The 15,806-nt window shown below is 51.6% G+C and overlaps 1 protein-coding gene across 2 annotated transcripts in view; it reads left to right on the top strand.

Annotated features, from left to right (window-relative positions):
* DCUN1D3 (defective in cullin neddylation 1 domain containing 3) overlaps positions 1–10,186 on the top strand; it is a 52,824-nt gene extending 42,638 nt beyond the window's left edge. For both annotated transcript variants that reach the window (XM_077316195.1, XM_077316194.1), the window contains 2 exons: positions 3,844–4,383; positions 7,030–10,186. In XM_077316195.1, coding sequence (XP_077172310.1) covers positions 3,953–4,383; positions 7,030–7,513 — 915 coding nt within the window. In that variant the 5' untranslated portion in view covers positions 3,844–3,952 and the 3' untranslated portion in view covers positions 7,514–10,186. The remainder of the gene's footprint in view (positions 1–3,843; positions 4,384–7,029) is intronic.
* Positions 10,187–15,806: the final 5,620 nt, after the last annotated feature.

Here is a 15,806-nt window from a genome sequence, read left to right as displayed (position 1 = left end):
ATGACACTTGCCAGCATGTGACAGGAAGCCATGATGTGCCAGGTAGAGGGAGAAGGTAGGGTTGAACTGTAGGCAGGAGACCAAGAGATCCAGGAGCAGAAGATGCACCCCAAACACCAGGGTGCTGTATCATAGTGAGGAGGAAGCCAAGGGTCAGAGCCATGGAGGAATCCCCTCCGCTTCTTCCCTCTTGGTCCTTCTAAAGAACAAGAAGAAGAGTTGCTCTTTTGTACTCTGCTTTTCGAAGGAGTCTCAAAGCAGCTTCCAGTCGCCTTCCCTTTCCTCTCCCCACAACAGACACCCTGTGAGGCGGGTGAGGCTGAGAGAGCCCTGAGATTACTGAAGAAGAAGAAGAGTTGGTTCTTATATGCTGCTTTTCTCTACCCGAAGGAGTCTCAAAGCGGCTTCCAGTCGCCTTCCCTTTCCTCTCCCCACAACAGACACCCTGTGAGGGAGGAGAGGTTGAGAAAGCCCTGAGATTACTGAAGAAGAAGAAGAAGAGCTGGTTCTTATATGCCGCTTTTCTCTACCCGAAGGAGTCTCAAAGTGGCTTACGGTCACCTTCCCTTTCCCCTCCCCACAACAAACACCCTGGGAGGTAGGTGGGGCTGAAAGAGCTCTGAGAGAACTGTGACTGGCCCAAGATCACCCAGCTTGGCTGCATGTGGGTGGGGAATCAAACCCGGTTCTCCAGATTAGAGACCACTGCTCTTAGATACCACCCCACAGCCCTCCCCAAACCACGACTCTCTGTAAGGGCTTTCAGCTAAATGGTAAGAGCTCTGCAGCCCCTTAGTGTGGGTCCCAATCTATGGGCCCCATCACTCTGAACAATAGGATTCCTTGAGGGATCACTCTTGGCGGTGCTTGTTAGATGAACTTGGCAAATGAATCCTACAATCCTAGAGTGGGAAGGGGCCACACAGGCCATCTAGTCCAACCCCCTGCTCAACGCAGGATCAGCCCAAATGCACAAGGGGGAAGAGCCTTTAGCAACTGAAGGCCTTGGAACTTCAACAAAGGATCCTTATTCTGGAACAGCCTCGAAGAGAATGGGCGTGGGCACACCCCGGCGCCACCTCCTTCTCATGGCCACCGTCGGCCCTGCTGAAGTTTTCCAAAGACCTTTCAGGGATGTGCAGGGCGCACGTTGCCCATCTCACATCAGGCCGGTATTTGGTTGACTGTCTTTGGGTGTCTTTGGCCTTTTCTATACGGAAAAGGTCATGAAACTTCTAGATCAGGGGTAGTCAAACTGCGGCCCTCCAGATGGCCATGGACTACAATTCCCAGGAGCCCCTGCCAGCGAATGCTGGCAGGGGCTCCTGGGAATTGTAGTCCATGGACATCTGGAGGGCCGCAGTTTGACTACCCCTGTTCTAGATGACCTGACGGTTCTTTCTATGGCTTGGCGCCGGGATTGTCCATCGAGGCTTTTTATGACTTTGGGCCGTGCCTCTAAATCAGGGGTAGTCAAACTGCGGCCCTCCAGATGGACTACAATTCCCATGAGCCCCTGCCAGCGTATGCTCATGGGAATTGTAGTCCATGGACATCTGGAGGGCCGCAGTTTGCCCACCCCTGTTTTATAGTTTTTAAAAAAGCTACAATATCATTTATTCTTCCTCCTCTCGCCCCTTTCCCTCCCTGCAACTCTTGAGCATATTTTGGAAAACTTGGATTCCCAGTGCAAAACCCAAACTTCCCCGAGCAGAGGCGCGGCGTGTGTTGCTGTTGGAGCCGGGAGCTTTAACTTGGCAAGGGCTTCTTGTGAACGGCAGGCCTGTAAAGCTCCTTGTGTGCTTAGGTATTAAAATGCATTTATGGTTTTTTTTAATAGCTTCCTGTAAAAAAAAAGAAAGAAAGAAAAAGAAACGAAAAAGGCCTGTATTTCTGGGCTGGGTTTGTTTGGCGTGGACCGTTTCTGCACATGAATCACCCTCTTTGTAACCTGATGTTGCAGCCAGGATTTTAGGAATTTCCTCCGTGAGGGCTGAGCAGTCAGTCCCTGGGGGATGTGGAAGCTGCTTTCTAGGTAAAGCTGGAAGGTCCTGACTTGACATAGGTAAGAGCCCTTGGAGGAGGAGACTTTACTTTGGGGGAAAGGGGAGGCTCAGGCCTGACTTCGAGATGGACCTGCAGTTGATGGGGCACCTTAGGCAGATGATACACACCTGTGTGGGTGCACAAGGCCTCTGCCCTGATCCCTGTGGTCAATCTTGCCCGCTCTAGACTGGCAGTAGCTCTCCATGGTCCACCACGTCCCACGTGAGACCTTTTTAACGGGAGATCCCAGGGGTGCCATCGGGGAATTGTGCATGCAAAGCTGATGCTCTGGCACTGCCCCACCCCAAGAACTTGCATGCCGCTCTGAAATAGCAAAAGCTTCCCCCTTTGCAGCCAACCGGAATTGGCTCCGTCTGAACGCCAAACTGTGGTTTGTTCTCCCTCCTCTCAACCGAGGTTCCGAGCGGTTTAGTCCTCGTTCGGACCAAGATGTTCTGGAAATGTCCGGACATGACCGGCATCCTGATGGCAAAAGCATGCCTGCTTAATGAGAAGCCACAGGCAAGAGAAGAGCACAGGGATCCAAGGATGCCCCAGGCTCGCTGATGTGATGGCAGATTGGAGCTTGTTCCATGCGTGACTCACGTCACGGTCTTTATTAGATGTTGTTTGGGCATCTTACCTGTTCCCCCCACCCAACAAGCTGGGCTGGTCCAGCCTACGCAAGTAGTTGCTCGGGGCACCAAGCACTGTGTGAAGTATGAAGCAGCACTCCCAGAATCCTTTGCTGCACAGAAGATTCTGGGGCATGTTTCCGGTGTCGTAGCGCACCTGTGATGGGATGCAGAAGGTCTCCGGCCTGCCCCGCCAGTGGCACCGGATGCTGCATTTTGTGTGGGGGGGGGAGCAATCCCTTTCCTGTGGCCCCAGGCTGCGATCTGAAGGTTTGTGAACTTGATGGAGCTACGGAGAGGTAGATTGTGCTGTTGCACTGTTATCTGGTTACAATTATTAGTTGTTTTTATAGACCGTTTTATGTATTGTTCCTTGTTATTATGTAAACCGCCCTGAGCCTCCGGGGAGGGCAATATATGATAGATAGATAGATAGATAGATAGATAGATAGATAGATAGATAGATAGATAGATAGATAGATAGATAGATAGATAGATAGATAGATAGATAGATAGATAGATAGATAGATAGATAGATAGATAGATAGATAGATAGATAGATAGATATTGTATTTTGCATTAGATAGATTTGAATTTTGCATTAACTAGAGATGGATGGATGGATGGATGGATGGATGGATGGATGGATGGATGGCTGGCTGGCTGGCTGGCTGGCTGGCTGGCTGGCTGGCTGGCTGGCTGGCTGGCTGGCTGGCTGGTTGGTTGGTTGGTTGGTTGGTTGGTTGGTTGGTCGGTTGGTTGGTTGGTTGATTGATTCCCCAGATAGGAGACCTCTTAGGAGTTCTTGGGATGCTGCTAGGAGGGCCATGGGTGAGCTGTAAAGAAAATAGTCATTTGTGGTTGGGGCAATTTTGGAAATATGACAGGGCTTGGCTTCTGGCATTTTTAGTTAAATTAGCACAGGTAAGGGATGTTGGGGGAAACTTCTCTAGACCGTCTAGAAAGCCACCACCAAAAAGAATGGAGTACTGAGCTAGATGGACCAGTGGTCTTACTTGGTATAAAGTAGCTTCACATCAGGCAGCCTCTTTATGGAAGGTTGTGCATGCATTTTTCCCCCTTGGCCTGTCGTGCAACTTGTGGCCCAGTAACACCAAACGGAATGCTTCTGAACATCTGTCCCTTCTTCCCCACCCTGCAGGTTGGCTGACTCTCGTTGATGGTATGTTGAGGTCTGCCGAAGACCAGTGGAGTGGGTGCGTGACCGCCTGGGGACTGCTGTGACAGCCGGGGGGGGGGGGCGCACCAATATGGGCCAGTGTGTCACCAAGTGCAAGAACCCTTCTTCCACGCTCGGCAGCAAAAATGGCGACCGGGAGTCGAGCAGTAAGGCTCACGGCAAGCGGAGCACGATCCACAAAGAAGAGCACAGCACGGTCTGCGGGAAATCCTCCGGGGACATCCTCGTCAACGGGACAAAGAAGATGGAGGCTGCGGTAGAGGCCAGCCAGCCGCCGGCTTCCTCGGGCGACGCCAAGAAAGAGTCGGTCTCCGGCACTGAGGAATCCTCCCTCCACAGGACTGAGGAGTTATTCAGGCGGTACAAGGACGAGCGGGAAGAGGCCATCTTGGAAGAGGGCATGGAACGCTTTTGCAATGACCTCTGCGTTGACCCCACCGAGTTCAAGGTGTTGGTCCTTGCGTGGAAGTTCCAAGCGGCTACCATGTGCAAATTCACAAGGTGGGTTGGAACCGCATCTCTGTACTTAGTTGAAGAGCTGCCCTGCTTGTCCGAGGGAGGGACAAAGACATGTTGGGTGGGCCCGATGCCCTGGGCCCACCGTTGCTTTGCTCCACCCTCTTCAAGGGAGGGGCGGTGCGTTGTTTGATTTCTTTGTCCTTTTGAGCATCTCCAACAGCTGGAGTGCTGCCGCGTGTTTCTTCTGAAATGTCTCCCAACGTTATTGTGCTGTTGGAGGAGACTGGCAAGGACTACCATGACTTCATGTCTCCCTGGGTTTCCAGTCCAGAAATTTCCAACCAGGGGTCCATTAAGGCAGAGGTGGCCAAGTTCCCTAGCTTGTGTCCGAGTCCGTTAAGACAAGAGGGGAAAGGCTGCAGGCCCCTCCAGAGGGAGCTCTGGAGGGGTCTACAGCCTTTCCCCTCTTGTCTTAACGGACTTGGACACAAGCTAGGGAACTTGGCCACCTCTGCCTAGAGGGCTTGATGAGTGTTAGAATCAAAGGGAAGGGGGTTGGTTGTGTCGTGGCATGGGGGATGCGGGCTGTCTTCTCAGCTCCTGCCCTTCTTTCCTGCCTACATGACGCAGAGCCACTGCGGCAGTAGAAAAGGTGGGGGGGAAGGAGTAAAAGGAGAGTGAAGGGCCCGTGGAATTATTTCGCTTATGGGGGTGTGGCAGGGAGGCGTGGCCAGCTGAAATCCGCACTTCCCGTGGTCCTTGAAGCCGGAACATTTATTTTTGTCTCCTCTCCGTGCATCCCTCCCTCCAAAAGTGGACATTTTTTTCCTCTTCTCTAATTTCTCTATAAAACATAGGGATAAACTGGCCCCCTGCCTAGAGATTCTGTGCATTTTTTAAAAAGTGTACGAGAGAAAAGTTAGAGCTAAAGTTCCACAAAAATCATCTGGGGAAAGGATTGACTAGAGGGCCCCACATAATACGACACACGTGGAAACACTGAAAATAGACAGAGGATATTTTAGTTCCCTTTCCCCCAAATTTTTTACCGAAATGCAACTGGAGTACTCAGTGAAGCCCATTAGTAATAGGTTCAGGCTGGGCAAAACAAAGCAGCAATTCACGGAGCCCCCATCTAGGTTGTGGCCCTGGCTAGCCCAAGAGGTCCCGCAATGGTCTATGGATGAGGCCAGTGCAGGGAGGAGATCTGATGCCCCTCCCCTCCCCCCCGGAAGATACGCCAACACATTTTCCCGTGTGCCTCGCAGCAGGAGGCATAGCAGGTAATGAGGGCTGGTTTATAGGAGGGAAGGAGGGCTGGTGTGCAGTTTGGGGCAGCTCTCTGTCTCTGTCTTTCTCTCCCTCCGTCGCGGCAGGGACGGCTCTCTCTGTGTCTCTGTCAGCAGCTTGGGGCAGCTCTCTCTGTGTCTTTCTCTGCCTCCCTTGCAGCGGGAGTAACAGGCGGGAATGAGGGCTTGTGTTCGGTCTGGCAGGGCTCTGTGTGTCTCTCTCTGTCTCCGGTACGTCTCTGGCTAGTGTCCATGGAGGGGGGGCGGGAGCTGTAGGGACAGGGCCAATCAGATTGGCCCTATTCCAACTTGGACAGCTGGACACGTTCCACCCCCCCTCCCCCAGGCTGTTTCACAAATATATAGAGGAACCATGGATGGATAAGGATGGGGGTTTTATTCAGTCACCCGCCACGAGCCGGCTTGCCGAGGGGGTGGGGAACAAATTCAGTAAATAAATAAATGCCCACTCGCACCCGTCTGTCGGAGGCCATGAGTCTCGACTAACAGAAGCCTCCGCGTTCAGCTGCCGAATGCCAGGTGCTTGGAGGGGGGAGTCAATAGCCGTGGGGCAGGCCTCCATGCTCCCCCTGGGTTCCTTCTGCGGATATCTGGTAAGCCATTGTGGGAAATGGGATGCTGGGGCAGCATGTGCTAAGCCACTTCCTAGGCTCACGCTTGAGCTGGCAGGGGCTCATGGGAATTGTGGTCCATGGACATCTGGAGGGCCGCAGTTTGACTACCATTTGTGGGGTCTTGTATAGTTCAGAGGACTAAGTTTCTAGTTCTTACGGTTGATGGAGAGTAAACATGGAAGCAAGAGGAGCATAAAGCAAGCTATGGGGGGGGGGGAGTCTCCTTGAATGCATCTTGGGCACCAGCTTTATTATTAGTCTGATGTCCACCCGCCTGCCTTGAATACAGTCTCCGCCCCACACATGCACACACAGACACAAACAGTTGTTAAATTTGGCACGATCTTGTTCGGCCAACATTCAGATTTGTGGGGGTTATGGGTGGACGAGAGCCATGGCATGTCCAGTCCTAGACGCGCACCTCCCTTCCTGCTGCAGACAGTCTGAGCAGCAGAAAAATACATGGGCCCATGTCCATAAAGGCCAAGGACGGGGAGACACAGAGGTCCATCAGCCCATTTTTCCTTGGCAGCTCCTGACGGAAGAGCAGCCGATCTTCTCCTTTTCTCGCTTGGATATAACGTCCCCCCCGTCCCCTCTTTTTTGCTCGTGGTCAAGTTTTAAGGCTTTCCACGCAAGGGTGCCGGTGCTGTTCTGCCACGTCCGGCGCGCGAGATAATTTTGAAAAGAGGAGAGCGGTCCTCGGATCGGGGACGCTGTGTCTTTCTCCACTCTTAACCGGCTTCTCTCTTGGTTGGCGACAGGAGCGAATTCTTCGACGGCTGCAGGGCCATCCACGCGGACACCATCGAGGGGATCTGCGCCCAGTTCCCCAGCCTCCTGAGCGAAGCCAAGCAAGAGGAGAAGTTCAAGGATCTCTACCGCTTCACGTTCCAGTTTGGCCTGGACTCCGAAGAGGGCCAACGGTCGCTCCACCGAGAAATCGCCATCGCCCTTTGGAAGTTAGTCTTCACACAAAACAAGCCCCCAATCTTGGACCAGTGGCTACACTTCTTGAACGAGAACCCCTCAGGAATCAAGGGCATTTCCCGGGACACGTGGAACATGTTCCTCAATTTTACTCAGGTGATCGGGCCGGACCTCAGCAACTACAGCGAGGACGAGGCTTGGCCCAGTCTCTTCGACACCTTTGTGGAGTGGGAAGTGGAACGGCGGAAGAAGGACGAGGAGGGCAGAGGCCCGGCGGCTTCACAGACCGACAGCTTCAGGGCCGAGCCCCCGACTTAGCCGCCTCCGGCAGGAGGGTCGTCCGTCCCCCCCCCCGCTGAACCTTCGTCATTTGTAAGCTGTGGACTCCTCTGGAATTTACAGACGCTCCAGATTTTTCTACTTTACACCTTTCTCTGCCTTGTTACCTGTAAGGGCTCTAAAATACCAGTCCCATTATTTTAGGCACTTTCGTTAAAAAAAAAAAAAAATGTTTTGGGGTTATTCCTGTTCTTCTCCTGGAATGTTTGATCCTCCCCCCCTGTTTTCAAGTTAAACAATTATTTTCTCTCTTTTTTTTATTTTTGAAAAGGAAAGGTTTCAGATTTTGGAATAATTATGACTTGACCTTTTGTTGCACAACTTTTAAAAGAACCAACCTTTTTTTTTTGTTTGTTGGGTGGGGGAGGGGTTTAAAGTTTTAAATTAACATTGCTAAATTATACAGTGCCAGATTGACGTTCTGCGAGATTTTATTTTTTTTTTTTTTCCAGGGCAGGTTTATACTGTGTGTAATGCTGTTTACATTGAATTTCTTTTCTCTTTTTTTTTTAATTTTAAAGTTGTGATTAATTTTAAGATGTATACTATGATTAATAAGAGTGTTTACTTGTTAACGACAAATGCATTAATTCCCAGGTGAATAAGACTCTGAAAGCCTATGAAAGCAGCATTTTTCCTATTGTTGTCACCTGGCTAACCTCTTTTAAGTCAGCCCTCTCCTTTGAATGTGATGATGGGTAACAAAAAACAGCCATCCACGGTGCCTGCCATCCAGCAGAGCTTTGAGGAACTTTTTTGGTAGCTGCAGCCCTGAGATGACGTGACCCACCAGGGCCGATTTCACTGTTCTGTGCCTCAGATCACCTCCCAGTGGCCCTTGAGGCTCTCGGGACGGCAAGCTCCTCCTACTCTGCTGGGCATCCCGTGATCCACGGTAAGGGGGTGGAGCTTTCCCTCTGGAAATGACTTGGCAGTAGGTAGGCCAACAGCAGCTCCAGAGGAGGTAAGTGGAGGGAATCCCGCCTCCCTTTCCTCTCTCCCTGGAGCAGGGGTGGCCAAACTGTGTCTCTCCAGACGCCCATGGACTACAGTTCCCATGAGCCCCTGCCAGCCTGATGGCAGGGGCTCATGGGAACTGTGGTCCATGGGCGTCTGGAGAGACACAGTGTGGCCACCCCTGTCCTAGAGCTAAAAGAAGTGGGGGTCATTGGGGGGGTCCTCTGCCATCTTTGCATGCCCACGACCCGCCAGTCCTTCTTTTCTGCACGGCGCAAACAAAGAGCAGGGCAGCCCCTTGCTGTAGATTTTTCCCCCAAGGTGGAGAGTTTTTTTGTTTTTTGGATCAGGGCCCCGCAGAAGCATTTTTGGCTTGACTCCCAAAGCGAAAGGCTATTTCCCAATCTTTTGCTTGATAAGAAGGGATAATTTTATTAATCTGTCTGTAGAGGGGACTAAAGACCTCCTTGACCTTTAAAATGTTACCTAATTTGGCCGATGAGTCCATTGCATCCGAGTGGGGAATGCCTCTAACTTTCTGGCTTTCCCACCCTCACTTCTTAAGTCTGAATGGCTGGATGTGAAGCCCCAGGTCTCATTTTATGCAGCAGTGTGAGATTTCTGCTTTCCAGACAGCTGTTGAGAGGGCCAGAGCCAGTTGGGTCAAGAACAGGTAAGTTGGTTTATTTGACCGCCACCCCCCAAAAGGAATAGCCTTGAATCTCTACCCAGCTGGCATCTTGGTTTGGGCTGACTTAAACGACGTTTCCATAGGATTTAATTTATTTTTGTTTTGTTTTTTTAAACTGTACTGGGAGCCGATTGGCTTGCTTGGAAATTGCGTGACCTTTTTTTTTAAAAAAGGGAGTTTTATTAACACTGGTTGAATTAACTGACTCCCCCCCCCTCCCCTTTAACGTCACCATTTAAAAAAAAAAAAACTTTTGGTAAAAGGGATAATTTGCCGAGGCTTTCTTCGGAGATGAGCCTGACCTCCGTGCGACATTCTTTTTAAGCATAAAAGCTTTTATTTCCTGGCTTGCAATGAAGGCTCAGAGTTTGGGTTGATTGAAAAACGCAGTCTCTGTTTTCCCGAACGAGTCGATCGCTCTGCCGCCTTCTGAAATTGGTTTACAATTCTGTCGTATTCTGGGAGGGGGGGGGGGGGACAGGAGCTTGTAAGGCAGGGGTGGCCCAACTGTGGCTCTCCAGACACCCATGGACTACAATGCCCATGAGACCCTGCCAGCATGCTGGCAGGGGCTCATGGGCATTGTAGTCCATGGATCTCTGAAGAGCCACAGCTGGGCCCCCTGTGTTGTAAGACATCGGAGATCTGCAGTGACAGCCTGTTCTCTATGCTGCGCCGTCTGAGCAGGTGTTACCCCAGGCCGGCTTCTTGCCGCGGCCTAATCCTGCCGACGAGCTGAGCGCACAAGCTTGGGTCCCGCGTCGCTCTTTTGCACAAGGCGACGAGGCAGTCCCAAGCAGCGCCCGCCCGCCCGGCCGTCGCGGTTTGGTTTCCTCCCGAGTTTGCACAGATCCGTTTGAGGGGTTGTGTTAATCCCCGCCCGCCCCGCAGGGGGCTCGTTCCATCGGCATGGTCCGACCCGCCTCCATTTTGAGCCGCTAGCAGCGGCGGGGCGGATGGAACATTTACAAAAAAAATAAAAATAAAGAAATACTTGAAATTCACACCTTCTCTGGCTTGTCAGCAGCAGGGGTCGGACGCTGAGGCTGTGGGTTTCTGTTACTCTCGAGTGCGTGGGGACCCCTTTTTCGAAGTTGGGCAGACCCCCTTGTTTTTAATATGCAGCAGGGCACTCCTGGGACCGTGCTCCGGACTCCCTCCGAGCAGCTCTTTCTTTCCTGCCCAGGCTGCATGTGCGTTCTGTTGATGTCATTTTTTTTTGGCTAATTACAAAGGAAGTCTTGTGCCTAAACTGGAGGTGGTGGTGGGGACTTCGTCTTGTGTCAACTAGGTCCCGAAGGCCCTGAACCCTCTCGCTTGACCTTGCAAAGTATTTAACCACATGCTTGAAGGTTCAGCCCTGAGGACTTGAGAAACAAGCCTTGGTTATTAAACACATAAATGAATTTACAGCAACCTGCGCTTTGGAGATTTTCTGCGGAGAGACGCTGTCTTGATGGAATTCTTCAGTGGCTCTGGGGGTTAGGGGTGGGATGGGTTTGAGGAAGGAGAGAAGGATTCCAGAGTACAGTATTTTGGCTGGATTGGGAGTCCTGTTCTGTGTGTGCTCCAGAAGTTTGCCACAGTGGCCACAGATAGAGGCATTTCTTTAGGAATTTCAAACATAAGAAGAGCCCTTCCGGATCAGACTGGTGGTCCATCTAGTCCAGCATCATACCTCACACAGGCAACAGCTTGCTTGGTGGGTCCTTTGGTCTGCCCGTACTCAGTGAGTGTCAAGTCTCTGCTAATTCTCAATGAGTACACTCACTTGTTGAAAGGAAATCTCTTTATTGAAGGAATAACAAACAGGGAGCAAGGCGTTGCCTTGCTAAAACTAATTTGCAAACCAACAAGCATACCTTTATGTTTCCCCCTAGTTACAACCCTTCCCGCTAGTTCAAATCTAATTAAGGTGCCAGGCACAAGAATCTTCCCGGGCCTGCATCCCCATTCAAAAGTGTTCACAATCGCCTAGATCAGGGGTAGTCAAAAGGGGCTCATGGGAATTGTAGTCCATGGACATCCGGAGGGCCGCAGTTTGACTACCCCTGGCCTAGATAGTACAGGCATTCCTAAAAACCTATATCAGGTTACCAGGGGTCAGAACAATAAAGCAAAGCAATAACGAGAAGGATGTCTGTGGAAAACTACTGCACAATTAGACTAGATAATTAGACATCACATGGGAAGAACAAAAACAGACCATGGAAACATTACATGATGAAAACAATTCAACAGGTAACCAGTGAACACGGCAAGAACATGAGAACCTGTGAACGGGGTCCTGACAGTGAGACCCATTCAATGAAACTGGGTGGGGGAATCTCCATAGGTGCTCTAAAGCCCCAGGTGCACTTTGAAGCACACCTCTGTCCCCAGCCCTTGGGTGCTCTGGCCCTCTTGCAAAAAGTCACTTCTTGGATACCTGCGTTCTCCAGGTATTCTGTTTACCAAACTCTCAAGCAAATTGTGCATTTTAATTTATGAAAGAGTGGAACGACCACTCTTGTTCAGACCTCTGCGTCCCTCCCCCCTTCTGGAGCAACAAGTAGGCAAGAAATATGGGCTGTACGTGGATTGTGGGAGTGGGGCAGCTCAGAGAACACGGTTGCATCGTTACCCCACTTGTCCTCCAAGGAGACCAGGGCAATGTCGATGATTCTCCTCTTCCGTTTATCCTTGGAATGACCCCGTGAGATCCACTAGGCTGAGAGTGGCTGAGCCAAAGCTGACAATTTAGCCCCTATATCAGGGGCGGCCAAAATCTGGCTCTCCTGATGTCCATGCGCTACAAAGGCAGGGGCTCATGGGAATTGTAGTCGATGGACATCAGGAGAGCCACAGTTTGGCCACCCCTGCACTCTGTTGATTCTTCAGGTAATGCCTCTTCTTCGTTCCCTGCTGCTCATGCTAACCATATGGGCCCTCTGGACATCAGCTGTCTCTCCCCCCACCCCAGCATGCAGCTGGCTCTTACATTCACAAAGGGGAATAAGGGCATGCCGGCATTCTCCCCCTGAGCTGGAGGACATTTTGGTGGGTAATTCCCACCATCCACTCAAGAAGGCAGGAACTACCTGGTATCCTTGGTGGGAATGACCCTGCCTCCAGCTCAGTTTTCTTCCTGCCTTTATAGGGAGAGAAGCTAGCTATGCAGGATGTCATTCCTTTCCATTCAGCATACTTTCACAACTATCTAGATTCTTTGCTGCCATTGACTTGTGCTTCCAATTCTTCTCTGCGCCCTTTCCCCCTCTTACTGAACAGGCTTAGAGAAGAAAGTGAAGATGAGGTGCGGGTCGAACCGGCGGCTGTTTTATTCCAAGGCTTGCCTAGCGTTCCTGCTTGGACACTCAAGCCACGGCGCGATCGGAGAACGATGCCGGCTTTCTCTCTGACAGTGATCTGCAAACTCTGGCTTCCCCCGGAAACAGGGAGCCAGTTATTCCAGCGTGCATCACCCTAAGGGCCACCTCGACCACGGCTGCAAAGATGGAGCCCAAAAACTGCGGGAAAAGCGCCATTCTGGAGGAAAGGCCGAAGTGGCTCAGGCAGGCTTTGTTCAGCAACGGCCCTTTGAAAAGCACTTACAACGTCAGCACGGCTCTGCCTATCCTCCCTGGAGTCAGGTGGGTGCCAAATTGGGAGCCAGCCTATGCTTCTTTAAGCCAAATTGGGAGCTAGCAGCCACGGTCTGTGTAAATGCTCCTGGGCTCCTCCGGAATAATTCTGATTTCTAAGGCATCCTTGGAAGGAGGAGATTGCCCGTTCTCCTTAGCAGGGTTCTCTAACATCGGGCAGACCCTTGTGGAGTGGCCCTTCTCCCTCTCTCCTGAGGCACAAGAAGCCAAGAGGAGCAGCTTCCTTTAGTCGAGAGGCTGCCCTTTGGCCAACGAAAGCAGCACGGAAGAGAGGTTGCAATAGCCCATGAATGATACCGAAGAAGGAAAACTCTCTCTGATGAGGAAGGTGGAGAGGAGAGAAGGATTTCTGAGCAGTCGGTCAGATTTTTCAGCTCTGAAGGCTGCAATATTGTCAAGAGGTTACATTAGCTTTGCCTTAACTTAACAATTTTTAAATATTTAGCTCCTTGGCCTATTTTCTCTATGGCTAGGCCTTCTTAGCCCCTGACTGTCCTACAGGAGCCTTGCAGGGTCAAAACTGCCCTTAGAGGCTGCTAGAATACATTGCAGCAGAGACTAAACAGGCAGAAGGTAAAAACTTAGTGAAGCCACGTTATGCTCTAGTCTAGATGTCCATGGACTACAATTCCCATGAGCACTTGCTGGCAGGGATTCATGGGAATTATAGTCCATGGACATCTGGAGAGCCACAGTTTTGCCTGCCCTAGAGGTTAATGTTTATTAATAAAGGTCAACATGTGTTACTCAGGGATGTGTCCTGCCGGTCTAATCTTTATGATGATTATGATTATTATTATCAATAATAATAATAATAATTTGATTTCTATACTGCCCTCCCAGCAGGTCAGCTCAGGGTGGTGTACAACATGTACACAGCTGAAGTAGGAAAGGCAGGTTTGGTTTGCGCAAGGCAGAAGGGAAAAGATTCCGGGGTTGAGACAGAAGGGATGAGGAATTTCAACTCCCTCCCCTATCTTGTCTCCTTATGGGGTTTTCGAGGCAAGAGATGCTCAGAGATGGTTTGCCCTCCCCCGCTGGCCATTGCTTGCCTCTGTAGCAACCCTTGTGGGAGTTCCTTGTGGGTCTCCCAGCGGAGATGACCCTGCTTGGCAGCCAGGATTACGACAGACTCTTCCCTACAGCCTTGCTTTCATCTGACGGAGAGGCTGATTCTGTGAAGGCTCAAGGGGGTGGCAGGTTTCAGTAGATGAGCGATTGGGATGTGAATATCCTGCATAGTGCAGGGGGTTGGACTAGATGACCCAGGAGGTCCCTTCCAACTCTATGATTCTATGATCTACGAAAGGCAACTGGCTGTTACAGAGCTGGTGATGCTTGTAAATTCTGGGCTGACCTGACCTTCCCCCGTCCCCCTAATCTCCATATCATGCTTACATCAGCCAGGAGGTCTCTTACAGAGGAGCCATGTGCTTTCCTGCCCGGGCAGCTTGTGAATCATCCCACCCAGCAGGGGGGAAAAAGCCATGAAGATAAATAACCCCCACCCAGCCCCCTAAATCACGCTGCAGCTTCCATTTCTTCTTGCTTACTCCACCCATCCCAGTCCCTTTTCTGACAAGATGAATGCTTTGACATTCAGAGCGGGACTGTAAGTGTGGGGGGCAGCCCTTCAGCTAGGTCTGTGGGAGGAGCTGGGGGGCTGCCAAGGTTTCTCTTGGCACTTCTCCTCGGCTGGGGCCTTCGCACACCCCCACGGCCCCTGCCCGGAGTGAGCAGATGAGCCATGCCAGCGGAGAAGGGACTTGGCAGCCATCGGGCCCCGACCGATCCTCTTTCCCCGTTTGGAACGGTTGCTCTGCTCGTGTCTCGACGGGGCGTGTGCCTCTCTGAACTTCCAAATGTCTCTGCAGCCCCAGACAAATAAACAGTGGTGGAGGGGGGGGGGGGCTGTGCGGAATTGGGAAAGGGGAGAGGTGGAGAAGGACTGGGGACTCTGCGTCTTGAAATCGTTTGCCATGAAACAGGGGTGGCCCGACTGTGGCTCTCCAGATGTCCATAGACTACAATTCCCATGAGTCCCTACCTGGGAATTGTAGTCCATGGACAGCTGGGGAGCCACAGTTTAGCCACCCCTGAACTAGGGCAGGAGTAGTCAACCTGTGGTCCCCCAGATGTTCATGGACTACAATTCCCACGAGCCCCTGCCAGCGAATGCTGGCAGGGGATCGTGGGAATTGTAGTCCATGAGCATCTGGAGGACCACAGGTTGACTACCCCTGAACTAGGGTATTGAGCAGGCCCAATTTCTGATTATTTAGTCCCCAAACTTTCAACTAGTTCCATGTTCCCAAGCGCAGCTTGGTCCTTTTCACGGTCAGCTCCCTCCAGCCTTGCTTGGGTCATCTCCCCCCCCCCATGTCTATGAGTTGTTCCCCAAGTATGTCATGGCCATGAGCGGCCCTCTTTTGCTGCTGGTGTTTGGTGGATGAAGCAGGACGGTTGGTTTTTATACCCCACTTTTTACTGCCTGAAAGACTGCCAAAGCGGCTTACAATTGCCTTCCCTTTCCTCTCCCCACAACAGACACCCTGTGAGGTGGGGGAGGCTGAGAGAGCCCTGAGATTATTGAAGAAGAAGAAGAGTTGGTTCTTATATGCTGCTTTTCCCTACCCGAAGGAGCCTCAAAGCGGCTTATAGTCGCCTTCCCTTTCCTCTCCCCACAACAGACTCCCTGTGAGGGAGGTGGGGCTGAGAGAGCTCTGACAGGACTGCTCCTAGCTGGCCGCATGTGGAGGAGCGGGGAATCCAACCAGGCGTGCCCCACTCTTAACCATGACACCACGTTGTTGTTCTACCATGGAAGCCGGCTGGCTCTCGTGAACTCTCAGCCTGGCCCTCCTCTCCGGGCTGCGAGAGAACGGGGCAAACCACGTTCCAAGCCACTCTGACTCCCAGCAGGGGAGCAAAGCAGGATGCACCTCAAAGGGAGAAGGCCCATGACAGCCGCAGCCTGGCC

The sequence above is a fragment of the Paroedura picta genome, chromosome 17 (genome assembly GCF_049243985.1).
Source record: "Paroedura picta isolate Pp20150507F chromosome 17, Ppicta_v3.0, whole genome shotgun sequence".
NCBI classification, from domain to species: Eukaryota; Metazoa; Chordata; class Lepidosauria; order Squamata; family Gekkonidae; genus Paroedura; species Paroedura picta.
This window is presented reverse-complemented; position numbering and strand designations above follow the sequence as displayed.